The sequence below is a fragment of the Ovis aries genome, chromosome 12 (assembly GCF_016772045.2).
Source record: "Ovis aries strain OAR_USU_Benz2616 breed Rambouillet chromosome 12, ARS-UI_Ramb_v3.0, whole genome shotgun sequence".
NCBI classification, from domain to species: Eukaryota; Metazoa; Chordata; class Mammalia; order Artiodactyla; family Bovidae; genus Ovis; species Ovis aries.
The window spans coordinates 23,493,203-23,517,360 of record NC_056065.1 but is presented as its reverse complement, the minus strand read 5'-3'; the positions used below and the strand labels follow the sequence as shown (position 1 = coordinate 23,517,360).

Below are 24,158 nucleotides of genomic sequence, written 5' to 3'. Positions count from 1 at the left end.
ACTAGTCAAAGCAGCTTCCATTTATTTACAGTTTTGAAACACATTTTTCATGACTTAGCTTCCTAATACAAAGAGCAAAATGGCAATGAAAGATAAACATCATCAGATACTAGAGTTATATGATTTGATGAGGAGAAAAATTACATACTGGTTGTTAAGTGAATTGACCTATGTTTTCCTTTTCTTCTTTGAAAGATTTCATTCAAAACCTGAAATAAAGTGGTTTATGGCAAATCATACAATCACATTTCTTCTCACCCATGGGTCTCAGAACTTTTATATCCTGGTTTTGAGGAGGAGCAACCAGTCTTGAGTTGATGGGACCAGCAAGATCCAGAAGGACCCCGTGATAGCACAGCCACGCTTTTAGGGCCAAATTCCCACAGCAGATGGAGAAGGCAATGGCAGCCCACTCCAGTACTCTTGCCTGGAAAATCCCATGGGCGGAGGAGCCTGGTAGGCTGCAGTCCATGGGGTTGCTAAGAGTCGGATACAACTGAGCGACTTCCCTTTCACTTTTCACTTTTATGCCTTGGAGAAGGAAATGGCAACCCACTCCAGCGTTCCTGCCTGGAGAATCCCAGGGACAACGGAGCCTGGTGGGCTGCCGTCTGTGGGGTTGCACAGAGTAAGTGACAGCAGCTCCCACAGCAGAGAAGCAGAGAATACCTAGAGGTTACCTCAGTTTCTTTCAAAAATTTTTTCTATGATAGAAAACTAAAACCCATCCGTTTCCCTCTTTTCAACAGCATGGCTGAGCTTTGACAATGCCACTAGGTGGCATCATGTCCTCTCCGGACCATTTCTTTGGGCATCGTTTCCCAGGGCAACAGCAACAGCATCTCAGACAACAGGAGACAAGGGTGCCTCGCCTACTTAGTGTGAGTGTTCTCTCTTGTATACTGGGAAAAGTTTGGTCTCACCAATGGGATATAGTTGATATTCTGTTTCATGGCAAGGAAGATTTTGTCTTCTGTTCCGTATCAGAGCCTGACAGCAATGCTGCTCTTGTGAGTGGATTTTCTTCCCTGACATCTCTGCTGTCCTGCCGCCCAGAGGCACAGTGTGCCGTGAAGGATCCATCAAATGCCTATGGACACTAAGAGATAATAGGGCCAGATCCAAAATGATCTAGGGGAAACCAACCTCTAAGTGTTTACTGAAGGCCAGACTCTTTATACCCTTTTAAAAGCCTATCTAGGACTTGAGGGGGAAAAGTGAAGTGACAGTCCCCCCTTATTTGGAGTGCTATTTAATTTCCATTGCATGCTGAGGAGCAGGGTAAGAAAATATTCTAGAACATTCCTCTCGATCCCCCACCCTTTCTCTTCTCTCCTTTTCCCTAAGGCATAGCAGTGAGATGATGGAGGTTATGAGTAGGTGAATGGAGAAGAAGGAGAAAACATTATTCCACAATCACAATTAAACAAGCGATTTTTAGAATCCTGCCTTATCATTTAGGTGACTTACTTAAGTCCTATTAAGTTATCAAACCTTTCTTTGCTTTGTAGGCTGGGATGCTGGAAGCACTGGGACACGAGGAAGAAGTCCAGAGAAAGATGAAAAACTTGGAGATCACAGTTCTAAAGAAAATGCCGAGGAGTCAAATGCCCCATTCCAAAATACTGTGTTTCAAACGTTGTCAGTTTTGAAGACATTTTTTTAAAGGCATCTGCTATTCCAGGACATATGATTCCTATTCCTGGCCGAGCAGGTACACAGGGTCTCCCACGTGGATGGTCCCTGGGTTTTCCAGAACAAAATATTGTCCAAAGAGGGGTGATTTTCCATATAACTTTCGTTCAGAAGGGTCACACAGGCGATAACTGGAACAGGAAAAAGACCATAATGAGTCACAGCCAATCAGAAGGAAGAGCTCAAACCGTATGTGATTTCTTCTCAGCAGACGGATCCACCCCACACAGGGCCGACATGCTGCCCCGCTCCAGCGAGCGCCGTTCCCTTCCAGAGTTCAAAACAGCGCCTCCTGGGGTTGCGCCCAGTGCACAAACTACCAAAGTGTTACCAATGGCCACGTTCCCACCTCTTTTCTCTTTGGAATGTTCCCTTTTTCGGCATTAAGGAAGTAGGGACTCAATATGTGTAGACATTACTTTATCACTTCCCTCGGCCTCTCTCCTCCTGACCCCACATCGTGCTCAGAACCACAGCCTGAGCAGTCCGTCAGGCTGAGAGGCCTGGAGTCATTCTTTACACCATCCCCTCACTTTCCAGTGTGCTCATAGCTGCCAGGTCCTACCTAAGGTTTTTCCTGTACCACGTCTTTTGAATCTTCTCACTTTTTCTTCCACTGTCAACAATCTCACTTCGTGCATCCTCAGACAACTCTAATAACTCTTTTCTACCCTCCCGGCTTGGTGGCGCCTCTGTGGGGCCCCCTCCCCCAGTTCCCCAAGTACTAGAATTCTACCTTTTCTTCAAGGCCCAACTCCAAAGCCACATGTCCTAGGAAAGAAACTCAGGATCCCCCGGCTAGGAGCGGTCTCCCCATCCTGGATTTTCTCTGCTGCCCCTTGAACACGCATGTGCTGTGTGCTGCGCTGTTAGAGCACGTCTGTCTGTTCTACAAGACAGAGAGTCTGTGGACAGCAGGAAACGTGACTAACTCCATTGTATCACTCACATCCGAGGCTGGGCCCTGTATGTCACCGGTGACCCACAATCGTTTGTTGAACAAATTGAACGCATTGGTGTAAAACCCTCTGTTAGGAGCAATATTCCTATCTTTGGAGCTTCCCCAGGGGCTCAACAGCACAGAATCTGCCTGCAAGGCAGGAGACAGGTTGGATCCCTGGGTTGGAAAGATCCCCTGGAGGAGGAAATGGCAACCCACTCCAGTATTCTTGCCTGGGAAATCCCATGGCCAGAGGAGCCTGGCAGGCTACAGCCCATGGGATCACAAAAGAGTAGGACACGAATAAACAACTAAACAGCGACAACAAATTCACATCTTTTTCAGGCAAAAAATGCAAGAATCACCAGAAAAAGTGTACGAGGGATGTGCATGAATAACATGGCAAGATTTTCCCCTCCCCCACCTCCACCAGGAGAAAGTTTTCCTTCTGTCTCTCATTTACTCTAACTCCAACTTTAATCATTTTTATATCATTCTGATAGAAAGCACTTTTTCATTCTACTGTGTTCTGAGAAAAAAAAAAAACTATTGCAACAACTCAGGCCTAATTTTGTTCTGCATAACAGAGGTGGCTAATGAGGAAATGGGGAGGGTGAAACCTCTAGCCTCTGCCCCCAGCTGCAGGCACTGCGTCTGTTCTGGTCATTGTTGTATGCCAGCAGCCTGGTATGGCACTTGGTACATTGAAGCCACTCGAAATGAGGTTGGTTGAGCCAACGAATAAATCAACAAGTGGATGGGAACCATGAGCCACTGATCCAGCCAGTCCTGCCTGGCCAACAACATTCCCCTGCTCTGCAGTCAGGTCTGCAACGATGCTGGACCCTGGGAACCAGGCATGTCTCCTAGCCTGCCTCTCCTTTCTCAGCCTGCAATACCAGGGACATTTGGAGATGTGTCTGTTGGAGGGTGGCTTCTTCAGGATGGAGGCAGATCGGGCACTTTATGACTCGGGATTTCTGTTTCTTGCAAGCTGGGTAGCCTGAGGCTCTGATTATCTCCGTGAGGGGATTGAGAGTCAGTTCTGTGCAAACACTGACAGTTTACAAAGAACATCACACAGATTATCTGTTAATCCCTACAATGTGCCTATGTGGGAATATGTATCGCCCTCCCTTCACAGGGAGGTCTCAGAGGAGTAACAGACTTGCCCAGGATCTAAGTGGTCAGGCTTGGGCCAGAACTGAGGTCTGGCTCACTTCAGAGTCAGGACTTTTCCCACCAGGGATGTGACCTCTGGTCATCTTTGTACCTCCTGGGTACTACACACACATACGTGAGAAGAGGTGAGGGGGGTTAATATTTATTCTGCACAAACATTCAGCTATGCAGGGGTTTCCTTGCCTCTTGACATCACCACCCACACACACAGGTACTCCCCCTCCAGGTAACTTAGGAAGGGAGGACCCACAGGGGCGGCCACCCCTCCCAGCCCAGCCCCTTAACCTGCTCAGGGTTGGGCCAAGGAGTTGGTTTGTAGGCGCGGCACTGCCAAAAGCCCCCAGCTCTGTTCCACTTATGCTCCTGCTGACGTTGTCGCCACTGGGCTATGGGGAGACTCGACAAACGAGATCAACAGCGACCCCTTGTGGGACTGAGGCGATATTGTCCACTGTCTGTGAATTCACATCCACACCAAGCTTTTTGTTCAAGAGACTGAAAACAAGGCACGATCTCATACATGGATCTTCTTTGATTTTTTTCTTCCAAATATACAAATTTTGCTTTTGCAGCTGATGATAGGATTGTGGTGCTGGTGACCCCATGGACTGTAGCCCACCAAGCTCCTCTGTCCATGGGATTCTACAGGCAAGAATACTAAAGTGGGTAGCCATTCCCTTCTCCAGAGGATCTTCCCGACCCAGGGATGGAACCCAGGTCTCCTATTTTGCAGGCAGATTCTTTACCATCTGAGCCACCAGGGAAGCCTTGATGATGGGGTTAATAAATTGCAAATCCATGTAAAATCACCTTTCTTGGGCTTCCCTGGTGGCTCAGTGGTAAAGAATCCACCTGCCAATGCAGGAAACACGGGTTTGATCCCTGGTCTGTGACGTTCCCACATGCCACAGGGCAATTAAGCCCATGCGCCACAACTACTGAGCCTGTGCTCAAGAACCCAGGAGCTGCAGCTACTGGAGCCCGATGCCCTGGAGCCTGTGGTCTGCAACAAGAGGAGCCCCCTCAATGACAAGCCAGAGCAGGGCAGCTAAAGAGCAGCCCCACTCACCATAACCAGAGAAACGCCCTCATAGCGATGAAGACCCAGCATAGCCAAAAAATACATAGAATCGCCTTAGTGAAGTTTCTCTTCCAGTGAATATGAAACACACTACCACACTAATGGGAGACACACTTTTTGTTTCACTTAAACAGAGGTTCCATCCTTAAGGGTGTGGTGTGAGTGGAGACTGTTACCTACAAAGTGCTGTGGACTGGTGAGAGCTGCTTGCTTTACTCACTTCCTGGTCAATGCCTTGACCATGGTTTGCAAGCAGGGTCTCTGATCACCACTGGGTCCCCACCGAGGGCACAGGACACTTCTGGGAACTCCCAACTTGCTTTGTGTATGATCAGGTCAGGAATAAAACAGCACTGTGAAGACACCACAGACAGAAGGGACTGAAGGCCAAGCAGGTTGGGCTGCCTTGCATTTAATGCAGACTCAGAAAATGGAAAGTGTCTTCAGGATTTTCCTTCTCTCAGAATGTGCCAAGCTTATAAGCAGAGACTATCAATAACCACAGTCTAGATGGTCATTATGTATTTTGTCATCTAGTTTTAAAAGTAGTGTTTATTGCTTTATTCTAACCAAGGGGGAGTGTAAACCAGGAGAGGTATTATTAGTCCATGCGTGTGTGCTCACTCTCAGTCGTGTCCAACTCTTTGCCACCCCGTGGACTGTAGCCCTCCAGGCTCCTCTGTCCATGGGATTCTGCAGGCAAGAATACTGGAGTCGGTAGCTATTCCCTTCTCCAGGGGATCTTCCTGACCCAGGGATTGAACCCTGGTCTCCTGTGTGTCCTGCACTGGCAGGTGGATTCTTTACCACTAAGCCACTTACTCTTATTAGGTCTGTTTTTACAAATAAACGGAAACATCAAGCACGTAACTGACTTGCCAAAGTCACACAATTACGGGGGCCAGGGAGGAAGAGCCTGGTGGGTGGGGGGGCTGTCTCCTTCCATAGTATCACTCACACCGAATCCTTCTGTCTCTACTTCAGCACAGCACAGCCTGACACAGGCAGAGAGCAGCAAACGTCACTGTCCAAGTCCCCCTGCATCTAACAAAACATATGTTTCGAACGAGGTGATTCTTCCTATTGAAAGGAACAATGACACACCCATACCGCTCCTGTGGGATCAGCATGGGAGTCACTCTTCCTCCAGCAAGAAAAAAATAATTCCTTCTTCATATTTTCCTGCCAGCAGACCGGCCTCCACTGTGAGTATTTCACAGACAAAGATTCCTCTGGGCCTGCGATCAGCAGCCATTCAGCACTGGTCTCCCAGCTGAGAACCTGCCTTTCTGGAGCAGCACAGCCCTGGGGCACAGGGGACCCGGGAGGAGGGAAGGCAGAGCTCCCAGGTATCCTGTCCAGGAGGAAAGCCAGGGAGCAGAGAGGAGGCCCCCGAAACCACTTTGCTTGGCTTCTGTGATTTATGTCAGGCGGCCCAGGCCTTTCTCTTCCCGATTTATGGCCGTCTGTCCTGGGAGGGACATAAATTATGGCATCTATGGCAATTTAAATCTCAGTAAGATACAGGAGAAGACACCTAGGCTGGCTGTCCCATCTCCTGGGGTATTAAGAGCAATTAGGGTGGACTGGTTGGGCTGCTGAGAGGCTGCAGGAGATCCAGAAGGCTGGGCTGCTCCCAGGGGTCAATTTTCCTCCTTTTATAAACACAAGATCCAAATGGAAGGAGAGGCACCAAAGATTCAGAGGACTGGCCCCAAAGACACTTTCTGAATCCAGAAGGAAAGGTACCAGGCACCAAGCACTGTTGGGAGGAGAGAACAAGATGATATATGTAAATAGATAAGAGCCAATTCTCCAAATCATTTGGCTGGCTTGTACACAGAACCCATGGAGGTCTGTCCTGCTCCACTGACTTCATAGGGAGGAATAGCCAGGGCCTGAGCTAGAGAGGAGCCTGCTGATCAGCTGGCACAACCAGGACTGCTAACACCATGGTGGGGCGCTTTCCCCACCTGCCCTGCCCTCCCCCTCCACAGAGCTCCTCAGTGATCACAGCAAAGTGGGAAGATGGAGGAATTGCCAGTTTGTGCTCATAGTGAGTGAACCAGCACATTTGGAGGAATCACTAGTCCTTCGCTGCAGCTTCTCAGACTCGCTCCCCTCCGGAGTGTCCGGTCATGTCTAATAAAGTCTCCTCCAACATGTCATTACGACCATCCTCAAACAAATGGGCTTCCCTGGTGGCTTGGACCATAAAGAATCTGTCTGCAATGCAGGAAAGGGAGTCTGTTTCATTCCATCTTTCACCAAGCTTGTTAATCCAAGCTCTTTGGACCACCAGTCTCCTTTGATTAGCATCCATCCCTCTCTTGGGCTTCCCTGGTAGCTCAGATGGTAAAGAATCAGCCTGTGATGCAAGGGACCCAGGCTCAACTCCTGAGTAAGGAAGCTCCCCTGGAGGAGGGAATGGCCACCCACTCCAGTATTCTTGCCTGGAGAACTCCATAGACAGAGAAGCTTGGTGAGCTACAGTCCATGGGGACACAAAGAGTCAGACACAACCAAGCGACTAACACTTTCATTGTCAAACAGGCAGATGAGTTCAAAGAACTTTACAGAGAACATTCAATTGTCATTCATTTGACCCAACACATAACATTGTATTGTATTTCCTTTATCATATGTATTTATCCATCCATCAATCCATCGTCATTTTTTTTCCAAGTAAGTCACAGATATCAGCAAATTTCACCTTGAAACAGTTCAACTGGAATATGATTTCCTAGGGTTAAAATTTCTTAACTATTTTTGAGGGGTGATAAAATTTACACAGAGTGAAATGTGTAAATCTTTTTTTAATTTAAATTTATTTATTTTAATTGGAGGCTAATTACTTTACAGAAATGTATAAATCTTAAGTGGTCTATCTATTAACATTTTGTTGTTGTTCAGTTGCTAAGTCGTGTCCAACTCTTATTTTTCCTTCTTTTTTCTTTTTTTTTTAAATTGAAGCATAGTTGATGTACAATATTTATGTTACAGGTGTAGTGATTCATGATTTTTAAAGATAATACTCCATTTATAGTTATTATAAAATATTGGCTATGCTCCCTGTGTTGTACAATATATCCTTGTAGCTTATTTTCTTAACTTTTTATTTTGTATTGAAATATAGCCAATTAATGGGACTTCTCTGGTGGCTCAGATGGTAAAGAATCTACTTGCAAAGCAGGAAACATGGGAGACTCAGGTTTGATCCCTGGGTTGGGAAGATCCCCTGGAGAAGGGAGGGCAATACACTCCAGTATTCTGGACTGAAGAGCCGCATGGACAGAGGAGCCTGGCAGGCTACAGTTCATAGGGTTGCAAAGAGTCAAACACGACTGAGTGACTAAGCCACACACACACACTCACACACACACACTCACACACACACACACACATCACACCTCGATTGGCAGGTAAAACTCAGTCATACATTTCTCCCCTCCCATCCATCCAGGTGTAACCTCCTCTTTGAATGTTTCTGTAAATTTGCACTCAATGGTGGGGATCCAGAGAAAAAGCAGCCATTTGCCCTTCACCTCAGTAATTTTGAATCTCCCCTCCCAACCTCCCTCCAACCCACCTTGTTTGACTCTGCTCCTGACCTCCCTCTCTGCCATGTGGCCTGACTCCGGAATGACTGTCCACCTCGCTGTAGCCTGGTCTTGATGCAGAACACTGGTCTCCATGGACCGCAGGTATTGGCTTCATGCCTGGGGGCAACGTGCTGTCTGGGACAGAGTCCCCACCCCCAGGCTTCAGCCTGCCAGGGAGGGGCCTGATAGTCGTTTCTGGGTCAGCAGGATCAGCAGAGAGGGATGTAGGTGTACATGTTCAGCTGTGTCTGACTCTTTGCAACCCCATGGACTAAAGCCAACCAGGCTCCTCTGTCCATAGGATTCTCCAGGCAAGAATACTGGAGAGAGTAGCCATTCCCTTCTCCAGGCTATCTTCCTGACTCAGGGGTTGAACCCAGGTCTCTTGCATTGCAGGCGGATTCTTTGGGAAACCCAAGAGAGGGATAGGTGCTGATTAAAGGAGACTGGTGGTCCAGAGAGCTTAGACCAATGAGCTCGGTGAAAGATGGAACGAAACAGACACCCATTCCAGGGAAACAAATTTGGTCACACAAGTCCCAGTATAACCTCCTCTTAATGTGCTCTTCATGATGCCTTTTATGTCAGATGGCAAAAATTCCACTTCATTCCTTCCTCAAGTCTTCTGGGACTTTGACTAAAGCAGAAGTTACCACCACCACCACCACCACCACCACACCCCCGCCTTCTTCCCTCTCCTACTCTGCAAGTAATACCCGAGATTGCATGTCAGGGTCCAAGCTGAGGGCCTCAGGGGCAGAAGAAATGAGACCTGACACCCAACCTGTGATCCTTCATTCAAAACGGAAGACCAGGGAAGATGAGCGTCACTTTGAGGGTTTCCACCATGTCCTGGCTCCAGATTTGGCAGAAAACAGCACAGAAGGGCATGGATCATGAATAGCTGTTTTAGCAAAAGTACCGCGCAGCTTGCTTATAGAAAGTTCAGAGGCTACATATAAGAATATATATGTCCCTATAATTCCATTACCAAAAGAGCACCTCCATTAATGTTTCATTTTACAGACTTCCAGCCTTTTAACTACTCAGATGCATTTATATATTTTAAAAAGGAAAATCAAATGAAAAAGTCAATGCTATATATGCAGTTTTGTAATCAGCTTTTTAAAATGAATATTTTTGTAAATATTGGTCTATGCAATTTAAACTTATCTGTCACTGTCTTTCATTAAAAGAATTTTACTGTGAAACTTTTAACATAAAGAAAAAAGTAGAAAAAAAAATTATGCAATGAATCCCCACCTAATTATCACCCAGATTCTACTTATCAAGATTTGACATATTGTTCCATGTGCGCTTTTGCTAAAATAACAGCACACCCCAGGTATCACTTCACTTCACTCCTGCATACTTCAACATGCTCCTCCAAAACAGTCGGGCCTTTCTTAAAGCACCAGAAAGCCCTTATCACATCTAATGAATTTGTGAGGTCACCTAAGGGGAAGTCCATCATAAAGTTGGTCAAAATATCTAAACCATGTATTGTTTGCTTTTTAACTGGTGTGCTTGGATCCCGAATTCTAAATGAAAAGTAAAATTAGTTGTGCAAGTAGGCATTCGGAGACCAAAGCACCCAGGAATATTTCCTAAATGACCCAGTCACTAGTACCCCCTTCTGCTTCAAGAATACTCCCGTGTGGTGTTCTCCCTGCTTCTCTGAAGAGATATTAAATTGCTTAGTCTTACCTCTTCAGCGTCTCCAGTGGCTCCTTCCTGCTCATGACGCCGGTGTCTGGGTCCACTGTGGTTAAAATGCACCTGGACACACACACAGGGTATCATACACCCGACAAGCAGACAGCCCTCCCCTTCTCCTCCCCTTCTCGAGCAGCAGCGCTTGTGTCTCACCTAGAGCAAGCCATCACCCTTTTCAGTTCCACGTCACCAATAAGAAGCTTATTCCATGAGTCCTGGGGCCAAAGCACATAAATCAGGTGAGCACTTCGGAGCCCCAGCCCTGACTCACCCCTGTAGCGGGGGACGTCACGGGATTCGACAGCTAAGCAGCCATTTCCATCAGGGACGGCTGGCTTTACATCATGCCTTCCTGTTTCCCGCCCTCTGCGTTTGATCTGTCAATTCTTTCCTGAAATGAAACGCTCCCCTTCCTCTCACTTGTAAAACCGGAATTGAAACTCATCTCTGAAGAATAAATACTGTATAGTATCACTTATATGTGGAATCTAGAAAAATGGTACAGACAAACTTATTTGCAAAGCAGAGAGATGCTGATTTAGAGAACACACATGGATACCAAGGGGGACGAGAGGATGAAAGGAATTGGGAGATGGAGATGGACACATATACACTATTGATACTACATATAAGATAGATAGCTAATGAGAACCTGCACAGGGAACTCTACTCAATGCTCCTAAATTGGAAGGAAATCCAAAAAACAGAGGGGATATAGGTACAAATATTACTTTGCGACAAAGGTCTGTCTAGTCAAGGCTATGGTTTTTCCAGTGGTCATGTATGGATGTGAGAGTTGGACTATAAAGAAAGTTGAGCGCCGAAGAATTGATGCTTTTGAACTGTGGTGTTGGAGAAGACTCTTGAGAGTCCCTTGGACTGCAAGGAGATCCAACCAGTCCATCCGAAAGGAGATCAGTCCTGCGTGTTCGTTCACTGGAAGGACTGATGTTGAAGCTGAAACTCCAATACTTTGGCCACCTGATGCGAAGAGCTGACTCATTTGAAAAGACTCTGATGCTGGAAAAGATTGAAGGCGAGAGGAGAAGGGGATGACAGAGGATGAGATGGTTGGATGGCATCACCAACTCAATGAACATGAGTTTGAGTAAACTCCGGGAGTTGGTGATGGACAGGGAGGCCTGGCGTGCTGCAGTCCATGGGATCGCAGAGTCGGACACGACTGAGCAACTGAACTGAACAGATAGCTGATTCAATTTGGTATACAGAAGACATTTACAGAACATTGTAAGGCAACTATACTCCAATAAAAATTTAAAAATAAAAATGAAATTCATCTCCTTCAGGAAGCCTCCCTGCCTGATTGGAGGCGGTGGGGAAGGCAAGGGTGGGGGCTGAGGCAGGGACCACGTGAAATAGAGGAGGGATTATGGAGGGGGGGGATTATTCTAGATTGTAGGCGAGCTTTTCCTGCTCGCCTAAAATGGATTAAGACATCTCCCCTGGCTGGACAGGAACAAATCTAGAGGAGGCCAGTAACCTTACTTCCCTTTGCATCTCCAGAGGAGCATTTATTAATACAAAGCTCTCCGGCCCAGAAAGTTCCTCAGGCATTTGTCTACGGCCTGGGTCACTGGTGCCTACTTTATGGACAAATCAAATCAATGGACTGTGCCTCTCAAATCCAGCAGGGGAGAGAGCACACACACATAAGAAAAGTGAATGGTCAGTATTCCTTTTAAAAGGTCCAGAAAACCAGAGAGGAAGCATTACAAGCCAGCACCCTTGCGCTGGTTGATCTGTGCAAGCAAGCCTGGGGCTGGTGGTTTAGAGAAAAGATTTTCAGGCTGTCCTACTCTGGTCAGGGGAGGTTTTAAGGAAAATGTGGGATATGAATTGAGTCTTCCAGGGTGGAAACTTTGAGAGATACAAAAAAAAAAAAAAAAGGGGTGAGAGACTCAAGGCAATAATAAGGACATCTGATTGTGGTCCTGACCATCTTACCCTCACAGGGAAGGGGATGAAGACAAAAATCCAGCGTTAAACCTGCCCAGTCCTTTGTTGATCATAAGCCAGAGAGAAATTTCCAGACCCAGAATGTTAACTCTGATAGTGTGTATTATTCTTCGTATGTATACTGTGGAGTTTCGTTTTTGCTTTTTAATCATAAAATGAGTCTCTTGTATACCCATTCCAATAGTCTTGCCTGGAGAATCCCATGGGCAGAGGAGCCTGCAGGCTACAGTCCATGGGGTTGCAAGAGTCTGGCACGACTTAGCAACTAAATCGCTTGTATGTTTCACAACAGTCCAAAATGCTGGGCACCTCAGGTTAGAGTACCCCAGCCTGTTCTGTGTACATTTCTCCACCAGGAGGCACTGTAGTCTTCCCAAAAAATATGCATCCTTCAGAATAACCTAATCAAGCATCAAAGACTCACACCTTAAAAAAAAAAAAAAAAAGTTAAGTCCAAGGAAAAGAGCAAGGAAGGCATAGTGTTACCTCTGCATAGACACCACAGCCTGAAATTACAATATTGGGCCTGAAGTTGGCTGTTTTAACTTTCTTCTGTAGCCTGGAGTTGAGATCTGCCAACGATGCCTCAGAAAGGATCAAGAAAGGGCTGGCATCTGAGTAGGGGATCTGATGAGGAAAGAAGAATTGTTAGAGCATGACACACACAAAAGCATTTCTCAGAGGTCACATGGGTCTGGTTCCTGGAACCTTCCACCCCTCCCTCACCCTACCTCCCCACACAATCTTTCTAAGTGTTTCTCTATTTCTTTTTATAGCAAAGTCACAGCGATTCAGAAGCTTTAAATAGCCTTGCAGATAACAGGAACTGCGTGATGGAGTGAAGAAAACGGGGTCTCAGAATCTTAGAGCTGCCCCCTTTCTCATCCTCCGAATTCTCACACGTTGATTTTAATAAGGTGGTTGGGTTTGATGACCTCATTAGGTGTGATAAAAAATATTCACTGATTCCATGGATATGTATTTTTCATGCAACCTGCAAATCAACATTTAGCATGGCTGTGGCAATGGTGCCACAAAGCATTGTATGTTTCACTCTTAGGATGAATTCTTAAAGCCTTATTCCTTTAAGGGCCAGTCTGGTCATTTAAAATCTGTGGATCTCCATACCCACACTCATTCGCCCAACTGACATCTGACACAACATGGCAATCCCAGTGCAAAAAGGCTGGACTCTTCATGAAATTAGAGGGACTGGGAAAGACGCTGACCTAGAAGAGTTTTGAAGCCATGTTGGCACCAGAAGCTTCTACAAATAGGAATTCTTGCTCTCGGGCAAAAATGCAAGAGTCCTCCAAATCAAGAAACACAGATGACGCTCCCAAGGGAAGGGCTTTATTTTTTTTACCAATAGCTTATGGCAAAAGTAACAGCTTTTGTCATGAGAGATCACAAAAGATAAAAGATGAGAGCTGAGCTCAGCAGACATGTGCCATGCCCTCCGCTTCCAAGGAAGCCTGCCTTCCTGACCTGGTCCGTGGGTGAGAATGCATCTTCTACTTGGTGAGAATTTCTCGGTTGCATGTGGGGTTCAAAGTGCACCAGCCGGTAGGGCTGTGTCTTCAGGAAGTTTGTTATCCACTGAGCCGCAGCCTCACCACAGTCTCTGCCCTCGATCTCCAAGCCGTGCACTCTGCGAGGGATGGGGACAAAGGACAGGCATGACTTTGACAACCTGGACACCCTGCCACATCCTGCACAGATCCAAAAGGCTGTGCCTCGCTGTGACGACGCTGTAATTCCTTCATTACCAGAAGACGTCATTTTAGCCTGGCCCTTACTCTGAACCACGTGGAAACCCAAACAAAAACAGAAGTTCAATCCCTCTTTTCTCCATTTTTTTTATAGTTGACTTACAATATTGGGTTAATTTCAGGTGCACAATATAGTGACTCAGCTTTTTCTGCAGGTTATACTCCATTATAGGTTTTTGTAAGATGTTGGATGTAATCCTCTGTGCTATAGAGTAAATCCTCATTGCTTATCTATTTTTATAAACCAGAGATGCAGATGCAGCCTTGTGATTCCTTGCCTGGAAGGAATGCAGGCAGAATAAAAAGAGATCATGTGTTTGAAAAGAGAAGGAGTTTTTCAGAAGAAACCTAATGAATTAGTATAAAATAAAATTGCTGCAAAAATATGGTTCACCCAGTTGGACAGAAATCTTTATTAAAAGGCTGGTATAGTGATAATAGGGGCTTCCTACGTGGCTCAGGGGTAAAGAATCCACCTGCCAGTGCAGGAGATGGAGAAGACCTGGGTTGGATCCCTGAGTCGGGAAGATCCCCTGGAGAAAAGAATGACAACCTACTCCAGTATTCTTGCCTGGAGAATCTCATGGACAGAGGAGCCTGGTGGGGTACAGACCATGGGATCGCAGAGTCAGACACAACTGAGCAACTAACACTTCCTTCCTTCCTTCCATATTTCACGTTTTGAAAAAGTTGAATCAATTTAAAGAAAAACATCAAGTAAGTAAGTAAGTGGTTTATAATTCAACATAAATCATGATCATGTTTTGAAAATGCTGAAGTTTGGGAAAGAGGACAGAGTCAAGGGACCTGTGTCTTCTATATGAAATGTCTACTTAGTTCCGCTGCCCATTTTTTAATTGGACTGTTTGAGTTTTTATCCTGTTGAGTTATTAACCCGTTACCAGATACATGTTTTACAAATATTTCTTCTCATTTTGCTGATAGTTCTCTTTTGTTGTGCAGAAGTTTTTTAGTTTGATGGAGTCCCATTTATTTATTTTTGCTTTTCTTGTTTGTGCTTCTCATATCATATCTAAAAAAATCTCTGCCAACCAGGGAAGCCCTTTCATCCCATTGATTGATAGAAAATCTCTCCCAGATTTGGGAATTTCTTAGCTTTAAATAATCTTTCTGCCACCTTCTATTTCTCTTCCCCTACGGGTACTCCAATAATTCGAAAATTGTTTCTTTTAATGATATCCCCATAGACCGCATAGGTTTTATTCACTCTTTTTTGTTATTCTCTTCTGACTAGATAATTTCAAAGATCCTGTGTTTATTCTCACAGATTCTTTCCTTTGCTTGATCCATTCAGCTTTTGATGCACTCCACTGCATTTTTAATTTCATTCATTTTATTCTTCCCCTCCAGAATTTCTGCTTGGTTCTTTTTTTTTTTTATGATTTCTACCTCTTTAACTTTTCATTTTGTCCACTTGCTTCTGTGATTTAATCAAATTGTCTTTCTGTGTTTTCTTATATATCACTGAGTGTCTTTAAAACACCTATTTTCAGTTAATTGGGCACATCACAGATTACAGGTCAGGAAGCAACAGTTAGAACTGGACATGGAACAACAGACTGGTTCCAAATAGGAAAAGGAGTACGTCAAGGCTGTATACTGTCACCCTGCTTATTTAACATATGCAGAGTACATCATGAGAAATGCTGGGCTGGAAGAAACACAAGCTGGAATCAAGATTGCCAGGAGAAATGTCAATCACCTCAGATATGCAGATGATACCACCCTTATGGCAGAAAGTGAGGAGGAACTAAAAAGCCTCTTGATGAAAGTGAAAGAGGAGAGTGAAAAAGGTGGCTTAAAGCTCAACATTCAGAAAACAAAGATCATGGCATCCAATCCCATCACTTCATGGGAAATAGATGGGGAAACAGTGGAAACAGTGTCAGACTTTATTTTGGGGGGCTCCAAAATCACTGCAGATGGTGACTGCAGCCATGAAATTAAAAGATGCTTACTCCTTGGAAGAAAAGTTATGACCAACCTAGACAGTATATTCAAAAGCAGAGACATTACTTTGCCGACTAAGGTCCATTTAGTCAAGGCTATGGTTTTTCCTGTGGTCATGTATGGATGTGAGAGTTGGACTGTGAAGAAGGCTGAGCGCCGAAGAATTGATGCTTTTGAACTGTGGTGTTGGAGAAGACTCTTGAGAGTCCCTTGGACTGCAAGGAGATCCAACCAGTCCATTCTGAAGGAGATCAGCCCTGGGATTTCTTTGGAAGGAATGATGCTAAAGCTGAAACTCCAGTACTTTGGCCACCTCATGAGAAGAGTTGACTCATTGGAAAAGACTCTGATGCTGGGAGGGACTGGGGGCAGGAGGAGAAGGGGACGACAGAGGATGAGATGGCTGGCTGGATGGCATCACGGACTCGATGGACGTGAGTCTGAGTGAACTCTGAGAGTTGGTGATGGACAGGGAGGCCTGGCGTGCTGCGATTCATGGGATTGCAAAGAGTTGGACACGACTGAGCGACTGAACTGAACTCAACTGAACTGAAATAGATTAGTGAAAAATTACGATTCTTTGGCGATATAATGTTTTAATGATTTTTTTGCATTCCTTAGAGTTTTGTGTTGCTGGCTTTGCATCTGAAGTAGCAGTCACCTTCTTCAGTCTTTACCAACTGTTTTCCAGAGAGAAACACCTTGCACCAGTCCTGGTAGGGATTCCGAGGGTTTCTCAGGTCTTCTCCAGATACACCTACTCCATGCTTCTTGCTCTCTTATATGGCAGAATTCTTAAGCTTGTAGGCTTTCTCTCACAGTCCTGAAACCCATCAGACCAAATGCTGTCAGATTCCCTTTCTCCCTTCAAAAGCGGCACTAAAGCTTAAGTCTGTGGTCTTTGCTGGGCCTGCAGACTTAGCTACCTCGCTGCACGTGCTCACTGTATGTGCTGTCTGCCAAAGTTTGTTGGAAGTGCATACCGGGAGCCAGCCAGAGTTGAGGGTGATGTGGGTGAGGTATGCTAAGAGCTGGGGGTATCTAGGGGGCCAATTGGGGGTGTCAACTGAAAAAATGCACAACATGAGAGCTGCGAGTTCAGTTTAATTTGGGGACTCACTGAGGACTATGGCCCAGGAGACAGCCTCTCAGATAACTCTGAGGAAATGTTCCATAGAGGTGGGAGGAGGTCTGTTCCTTTGTGATTTTGGTGATGGAGCATTTGCGCGATCAAGCACACATCTTAGTAGGAGGTTGCTGCAAGTCACAAGGGGCAGATTTTATTGCTTTTTTAGGTATGAGAAGATACGAGAATTTGGGCTCATAAAATCTTCTGAAAACATCTATCTGAAAGCTGTGAAAACAAGTGTAGTGACTATGATCATGCACTTTTTAAAGTTCTGGCCTTCCAAACACATCAGAAACCTTTAGGAAAGTGAGCTGAAGTTACAGCTCTTTCACAGGAGAATAGCCTGGGTTTTGCTAAAGGAAATCTAAGTTCAAAGAATTTTTGGCGTCTTTCATCTATAACATGTCTAAACTCCTTATTTTGCAGTTTCCCAACATGCCCTTGTCTAGTCTTTGGGGAAATGGACCAAAAGCCTGTATGGGACCAGGAAAAGCTTCCACATGATTCCAAGTGAACCAATAGTTACATGAAAAATTGTTAACCACAAGAAATTATGGGTAAATATCTCACCCTAGCAGGCAAGCAGGAACCAGAATATGCAGAAACAGGAAATACCCAGTGCAATAGGCATATTAAAAAATCTGCCTCAGACAATCAAAAAGACAAATTAAATCAGTAAGAAATTACCATTTTTTTCTCACAAAAATGGCAAAAGATTTTTTAACATAATGGTCAAAAAGAAATGAGACACATATAAACTGCTGGTAAATATATACCTGGTATAACCACTCTGCAAAATGATTTAGCAGTATATACATTATATGTATGTGTGTATATATATACATATATATATAATATATAGATATATCTATCAAGTGTCTACAGGAGGGCTTCCCTGGTGACCCAACTGTAAAGAATCCAGCTGACAATGCAGAAGACACAGATCTGGGAAGATCTGATATGCTGCAGAGCAACAAAGTCCATGCACAACAACTACTGAGCCAGCCCTCTAGAGCTTGGGAGCTGCAGCTACGAAGCCCGCACGCCCTTGAGCCCACGCTCTGCAACAACAGAAGCCACCGAAATGAAAAGCCCGCACACCACAACTAGAGTAGTCCCTGCTCACCGCAACTAGAGAAAGTCCAAGCAACGAAGACCTAGCACCACCAAATAAATAAATAAAAGTCTACAAGAGTCATACTCTTGTTGTTGGTGAAACCACTGCTAAAATTTTTCCCCTAAGGAAATAATAAAAGGTATGAACAGAGATTTATGCCAAGTATTCATCACATTCTTCTTTATACCTAGGAAAAAGCTGAAAACAATCCAAATGTTTAATCTTGGGGACATGTCAAAAGGCATTCAAGACATTCATGGGATGAAATATCACACCAACATGAAAATGGTATGTTTGAAGACTTTTTTAACAATCTGAAAAATACTCAACATGTCCACTTAAGTATGTGAATCATATTCAAGACAGTCTTCTGTACTATTTCAATGGTTTTTACAGTATTAGCGATTAGAGACAGAAAGAAGATATGTCAAAATATAAATTATAATTGTCTCAGAAGGGTTTTTTTTTTGGTATTTTCCAATTTTAAACAATGAATATGTATAACTTTTATAATCAGAAAAACCACCAAAATGTTGTTGAGTCACTAAGTTATGTCTGACTGTTTGCAAACCCATGGATTGTAGCCACCAGCCTCATTCTATCCACGGGATTTTTCAGGCGAGAATATGGGAGTGGGTTGCATTTTCTACTCCAGGGGATCTTCCTGACACAGGGATTGAACTCAAGTCTCCTGTATTAGCAGGCAGATTCTTCACTGCTGAGCCACAAGGGAAACCCCAAATTAAAATTAAACATTATATTTACAATTCTATTATGGAAATTATACTAATTTTGCATTTTATGAGTTTTGGGGGGTCTTTAGAATTTTTTAGGTAACTTCATTTTTTTTCCAGTCAAGTAACTACATTATTTGATGTGATATTATTCTCTATAATAGGCTATGGACTAATTTAGCATTCAGTTGCATTTTAGTTCAAAACGCATATTGCTGCTGCTGCTAAGTCGCTTCAGTCGTGTCCGACTCTGTGCAGCCCCATAGACGGCAGCCCACCCTGCTCTCTCGTCCCTGGGATTCTCCAGGCAAGAATACTGGAGTGGGTTGCCATAACAACAGTATAATTAGATCACATTTTGGCTTTCTCATAAAAAGACTTAAAAAAACCCAACTCTAGACATGATTTCTTAAGACAGAGCCACTTTTCCTGGAATAATTGCCCCCTTGTCCTTCCAATGTTAAGGATAGAGCCTCTGTACAGAGCAGCCTCCTGGCTGAATATAGGGACCCCTGCGCATCTGCAGGTCAGATCACTCTTCTGATTGCCGACATTCTTTTCTATTTTGGAAGTTCCTTTCATTAGGACTAAATATCATGGGTCATATAGCCATTTGTGACTCCTTCCATAACTCAGATTTGGAAAGGTCCCAGTCTTTCCAAGCAACACATGGATCTAACCTCACCTCTTCTAGGATCCTCTCTCCACTCCTTCTGCCCCAATTTGCCTCCTTTATCCTCTGCTGATGTTATGTCAATATGCCTTTGTTCCCATAGTTTACTGCAAAAGACTTTTCTTTCTCTGCCCCACATCGACGCATATTTTTCTGAAGTTGCCCCCTTTCCCACCTTCTTTTAGATCACCACCATGTTGAGAACTTGACCCTACATATGGTACATTTGCAATCAATAGTCAATTATTGATAACATTTCTCTGAATTCCCTCCACAGCCCACAATTTGCCAAAACTGTAGGAAGAAATATTCACGTCAAGATTAAGGTCTATCCTTTTCTTACCTGCACTTGTGCACCACATTTGTGGTGGGTGTCTTGACGGGCAGCTGCAGGTCTTTGGTGTAGGCTGCACTGAGGGTCAGCAGGTCACCCTCGCAGGTCAGGGAAATCAGGACCAGGCGGGGCTCCTGTCGAGCTGTAACCATATTCCCCTCCTTGTTGATCACAAGCCAAAACCTGCCATTTTTGAAACACAAGATATTCATGGACCACCATGACAGACAGCCCGTCTCTGGGGGAGCTTCAGGGGTACACTGTCATTTCGATTTCCTCACTGTAAGCCTCGTGTGTCTGTGCATCTGTCTGTCTGTCCTAAACATCAGTTCATCAGTCCAGCAAGACCGAATCTGTCAGTTCATTTCACAGTGTTTAATAATCACTCATGCATCGAACAAAATATCTGCAGAACATTCTGAGCTCCTTGATGGCACAAAAATCAAAGAAGTTATATCTTCATCTCAATTGCCCTAAGTAGATGATATCTCAGAGAAAGATGAGGAAGCATGGTGCCTAGCATCAGGAGGCATTCCTGCTGATGGAAACAAGACACTGCTGTATTGTCCACAGACTGTGGAGTCGAGCTGAACAGCAATCAATGCCACTTATACTTTGCCAAATCCACTCCCACCTTTCAAAAAAGTTAGCTGTGACTTCTGCAATTTATCAAAAGGGCTATTGTTAATGTGGACAATATTCTTTTCTGGCTCAGTACTCAGGGTCTAGAGGTACTTCCCAGAACAGAGAGAAATAGAGAAAGAAGAGCAATAGAATGAACTGTTTCCAGGAAAAAAAAAAAAATGATGTATTTGCATAAAGAGCAGTTCAGCTACCCAGGAAGCTAGACACACTAACATTTTGGTCATTTCCATTGAATGGAAAGATCCTGATGCTGGGAAAGATTGAAGGCAGGAGGAAAAGGGGACAACAGAGGATGAGATGGTTGGATGGCATCACCGACTCAATGGACATGAGTTTGAGTAAACTCCAGGAGTTGGCGATAGCCAGTGAGGCCTGGTGTGCTCCAGTCCATGGGGTCACAAAGAGTCAGACACGACTGAGTGACTGAACTGAACTGAAGATTCACACTGAGTGGAATGATTATAACAGGAGTCACTTTGTGTTTCTTTTTTCTTTTGCATGTATCCTTTCTTTGGCCATTCATATTTTTTTATTTTTCATTTTCTTAATTTTTATAATGTTGTGCTGGTTTCTGCCATGTGAGTGAGTGAGTGAGTGAGTGAAGTCACTCAGTTGTATCCAACTCTTTGCGACCCCATGGACTGTAGCCCACCAGTCTCCTCCGTCCATGGGATTCTCCAGGCAGGAATACTGGAGTGGGTTGCCATTTCCTTCTCTAGGGGATCTTCCTGACTCAAGGATCGAACCCAGGTCTCCCGCATTGCAGGCAGACGCTTTAACCTCTGAGCCACCAGGGGTTTCTACCATACAACAATGCAAATCAGCTGTAATTATACACACATCCCGTCCCTCCAGAGCCTCCCTACCCTCCTGCCATCCCATTGCTCCAGTTCATCACAGAGTGCCAGACTGGGTTCCCCATGTCACACAGCGACTCCTCACCAGCTATCCATCTTACACCTGATAGTGTATATACATTGATGCTACTTTCTCCATTTGTTCCACTCTCTCCCTCCTCTGAGATTCACAGACATAAGTAAAAAATATGGCAGATACTCAAGATCACCACTTCCAGCAGGTGGCTGAGTTGCTCAGCCCTGCTAAAAAATAAACTTAGTCCTGTCCTAAAGGAACTTCCTCTTAGTGATTCTTCATCCTGGACACAGATAGTTCTATCCTGTCCCAGATCCCTGGTACCAGCATTTGAATATTCTTTCTGCTAATCCTTCCTTGTAACAGTGGTAGTTTTGTATTTCTAAAATACAAATCTAATCATGTCACCATCATACAAAGTTCCCCATAGTTCCAGTTTTTAGAATAAAACCCTAAGTCTTCTGCAAGACCTTTTTACAATCCAGCTGCCCTCCCAGTCATTCTCACCATCTGTGATCTCACATATGCCAGCCTTTCTTTTCAATTTTTTCACTGTGGTAAAATACACACAGCATAAAATATCCAGCATATTCTTAGGCATATACCCAGAAGAACTAAAAGCAGGGACTCCAACAGGTACTTGCGCGTTGAACTTGCAATATTCACTGCAGCTTTATTCATGATGCCAAAAGTAAACACAATGTAAATCTCCAACCTCAATGGACATGAAAAAAAATAGGATCTTAGACACGACTGAGTGACTCCACTTTCACTTTTCACTTTCATACATTGGAGAAGGAAATGGCAACCCACTCCAGTGTTCTCACCTGGAGAATCACAGGGACAGGGGAGCCTGGTGGGCTGCCGTCTATGGGGTTGCACAGAATCGCACACGACTGAAGCGACTTAGCAGCAGCAGCAGCAACCATATTTAATCACACAATTCAGTGGCATTAAATAATTTCACAATGTGCAACCATCACCACTATCTATTTCCAGAACCTTCTCATCATCCCAAACAGACACTCTGTATCCATGAAGCAATAATTACCTATTTCATTCCCATCTGGCCCCTGCCCCTGGCTATCTCTAATTCACTTTCCCTCTCTGTGAATTTGCCTAATCTAGTTATTTCATATAACTGGAACGATATAGATATAGTGTTTATCTTTTTGTATCTGGCTTATTTCAGTTAACATGGTGTTTTCAAGATCTGTGCTGTAGCATGGATCAGAGCTTCATTCCTGGGTAAATAATAGAGTGTGAATAGACCACATTTTCAGTCCCAGCTGGGAAGTCCTTCCACCTGTTCTTTCCTCTGGCTTTCCTGGCACTTGTCACATTGAGTCGGTTATCATCTAGGACTGCAAGTCTGTGTTTGCTTCTCTTTATCACATTTTCTGATGCGATGATAACAAAGACAGCTCACCTTTCCACTACCTCATGAATTACCCTCTGGGCAGCCAGAAGAGGAAAATTTACAGCCTGCATCTGTCCTGCCTGTTCCCTGCAAAAACTGAGGGCTAGTCTGGGAGGGAGTCTGAAGTGCAGCCTTACAATGAGGCTGAAGCCAGACCCAGAAGAGGACAAAGCTGCTTGCTCTGGGCCCTGGCCATCTTTGCTGAACCCCAGGAATTCACACAGGTCATGACCACCCAGGTAGAATTAAACCACTGTTTACAAAGCATCAGCATGCTAAAGGAAACAAGAACCATGATTCCGCTCATGGTGGTGTGGCTCTGAATCTCAGGTTTTTTTTTTACTCATAAAGGAGTGCATGAGAGAACTAGAGAAAATAAGCAATAGCACTTTTTAAGCTGCAAGAAGCTCAAGCTTTAACTGCTGTTATTACGATTACGTGCTCCACCTTGGTGTGCTCCTTGAAGGCTGGGCTCCATGGCACCTTGTGTCCCCAAGTTCTCAAGAGATAATTGCTAAAAATAGAGTGGCCAGGACTAAGCCTGTGAAGCTCGCGTTTCCCGCTAGACTAAGTTGAAGTTTGCTCGCGCAGCGGCAGACACCTGGGAACAGATGAGAAGATGCCGCACTTACTCTGGAGCGCAAGCCGTGAGAGAGCCGGTGGGAGGTGGAAATACGGACCTTGGGTCTGCCCTTGGGAGGTGATGGCCCCCTTCTCTCTGTTCCTTTGCCCGCCCCCGTCACCCTCCTCGCCAGGTCCCATTTTGTAAGGGAAGGATCCTGCAGGCCTCCCCCGCTCCCGCTGGCGTTCCAAGCCCATCCCGCGCTGTTCCCGCGCCGAGCCCTACCTGTCCCGCAGGTGGCCGCTGCGCAGCCCCAGGGCCGTGCACTCGGCCGCGTCCACCGACACCCCCTTGCAGGACTTGACCGGGTAGACCCACAGCTCGCTCACCGTGCCCACCTGCTGCAGCCGCCGGCGCTGCCGGGACGGCGCGCGGCGCCAGGCGACGGCCCCCAGAGCCACCGCGGCCAGTCCCAGGGCGGCCACCCCGAGCCAGCGGGGCCCGGGCGGCGCGGGGAGGCCCAGGCGGGCCAGAGCCGAGGAGCCGGCGGCGCCCATGACCCAGCGATCGCGGGCGCGGCGGGGCCCACCAGGAACGTGCCAACCTGAGCCCGGCAGGAGCGCGCCCGCCGCCCGGGGCTACTGGGGGAGGTGCGGCCCTTGGCCGGGAGTCCAAAGGAAGGGCGACTTCTGAACCCCTTTCAGGCCGATCGGAACGTAGCGTCCTTCTGCCGAG

General features: G+C 45.4%; 1 protein-coding gene across 2 annotated transcripts; it reads right to left on the bottom strand.

Moving 5' to 3' along the window:
- Positions 1 to 23,998, bottom strand: MTARC1 (mitochondrial amidoxime-reducing component 1). 2 transcript variants are annotated; one of them, XM_027976281.2, is made up of 7 exons: positions 23,709 to 23,998; positions 19,933 to 20,106; positions 13,682 to 13,844; positions 12,680 to 12,820; positions 10,370 to 10,431; positions 10,208 to 10,279; positions 1 to 1,826 (listed from the first exon to the last, which is right to left on the bottom strand). In XM_027976281.2, the coding sequence occupies exons 1-7, from the start codon at positions 23,978 to 23,980 to the stop codon at positions 1,697 to 1,699; spliced, it is 1,014 nt and encodes a 337-aa protein (XP_027832082.2). In that variant the 5' UTR covers positions 23,981 to 23,998; the 3' UTR covers positions 1 to 1,696. The 2 variants fall into 2 exon arrangements, with proteins under 2 accessions (XP_027832082.2, XP_027832083.2); XM_027976282.3 differs by lacking the exon at positions 10,370 to 10,431 and having other exon boundaries at positions 1,689 to 1,826.
- Positions 23,999 to 24,158: the final 160 nt, after the last annotated feature.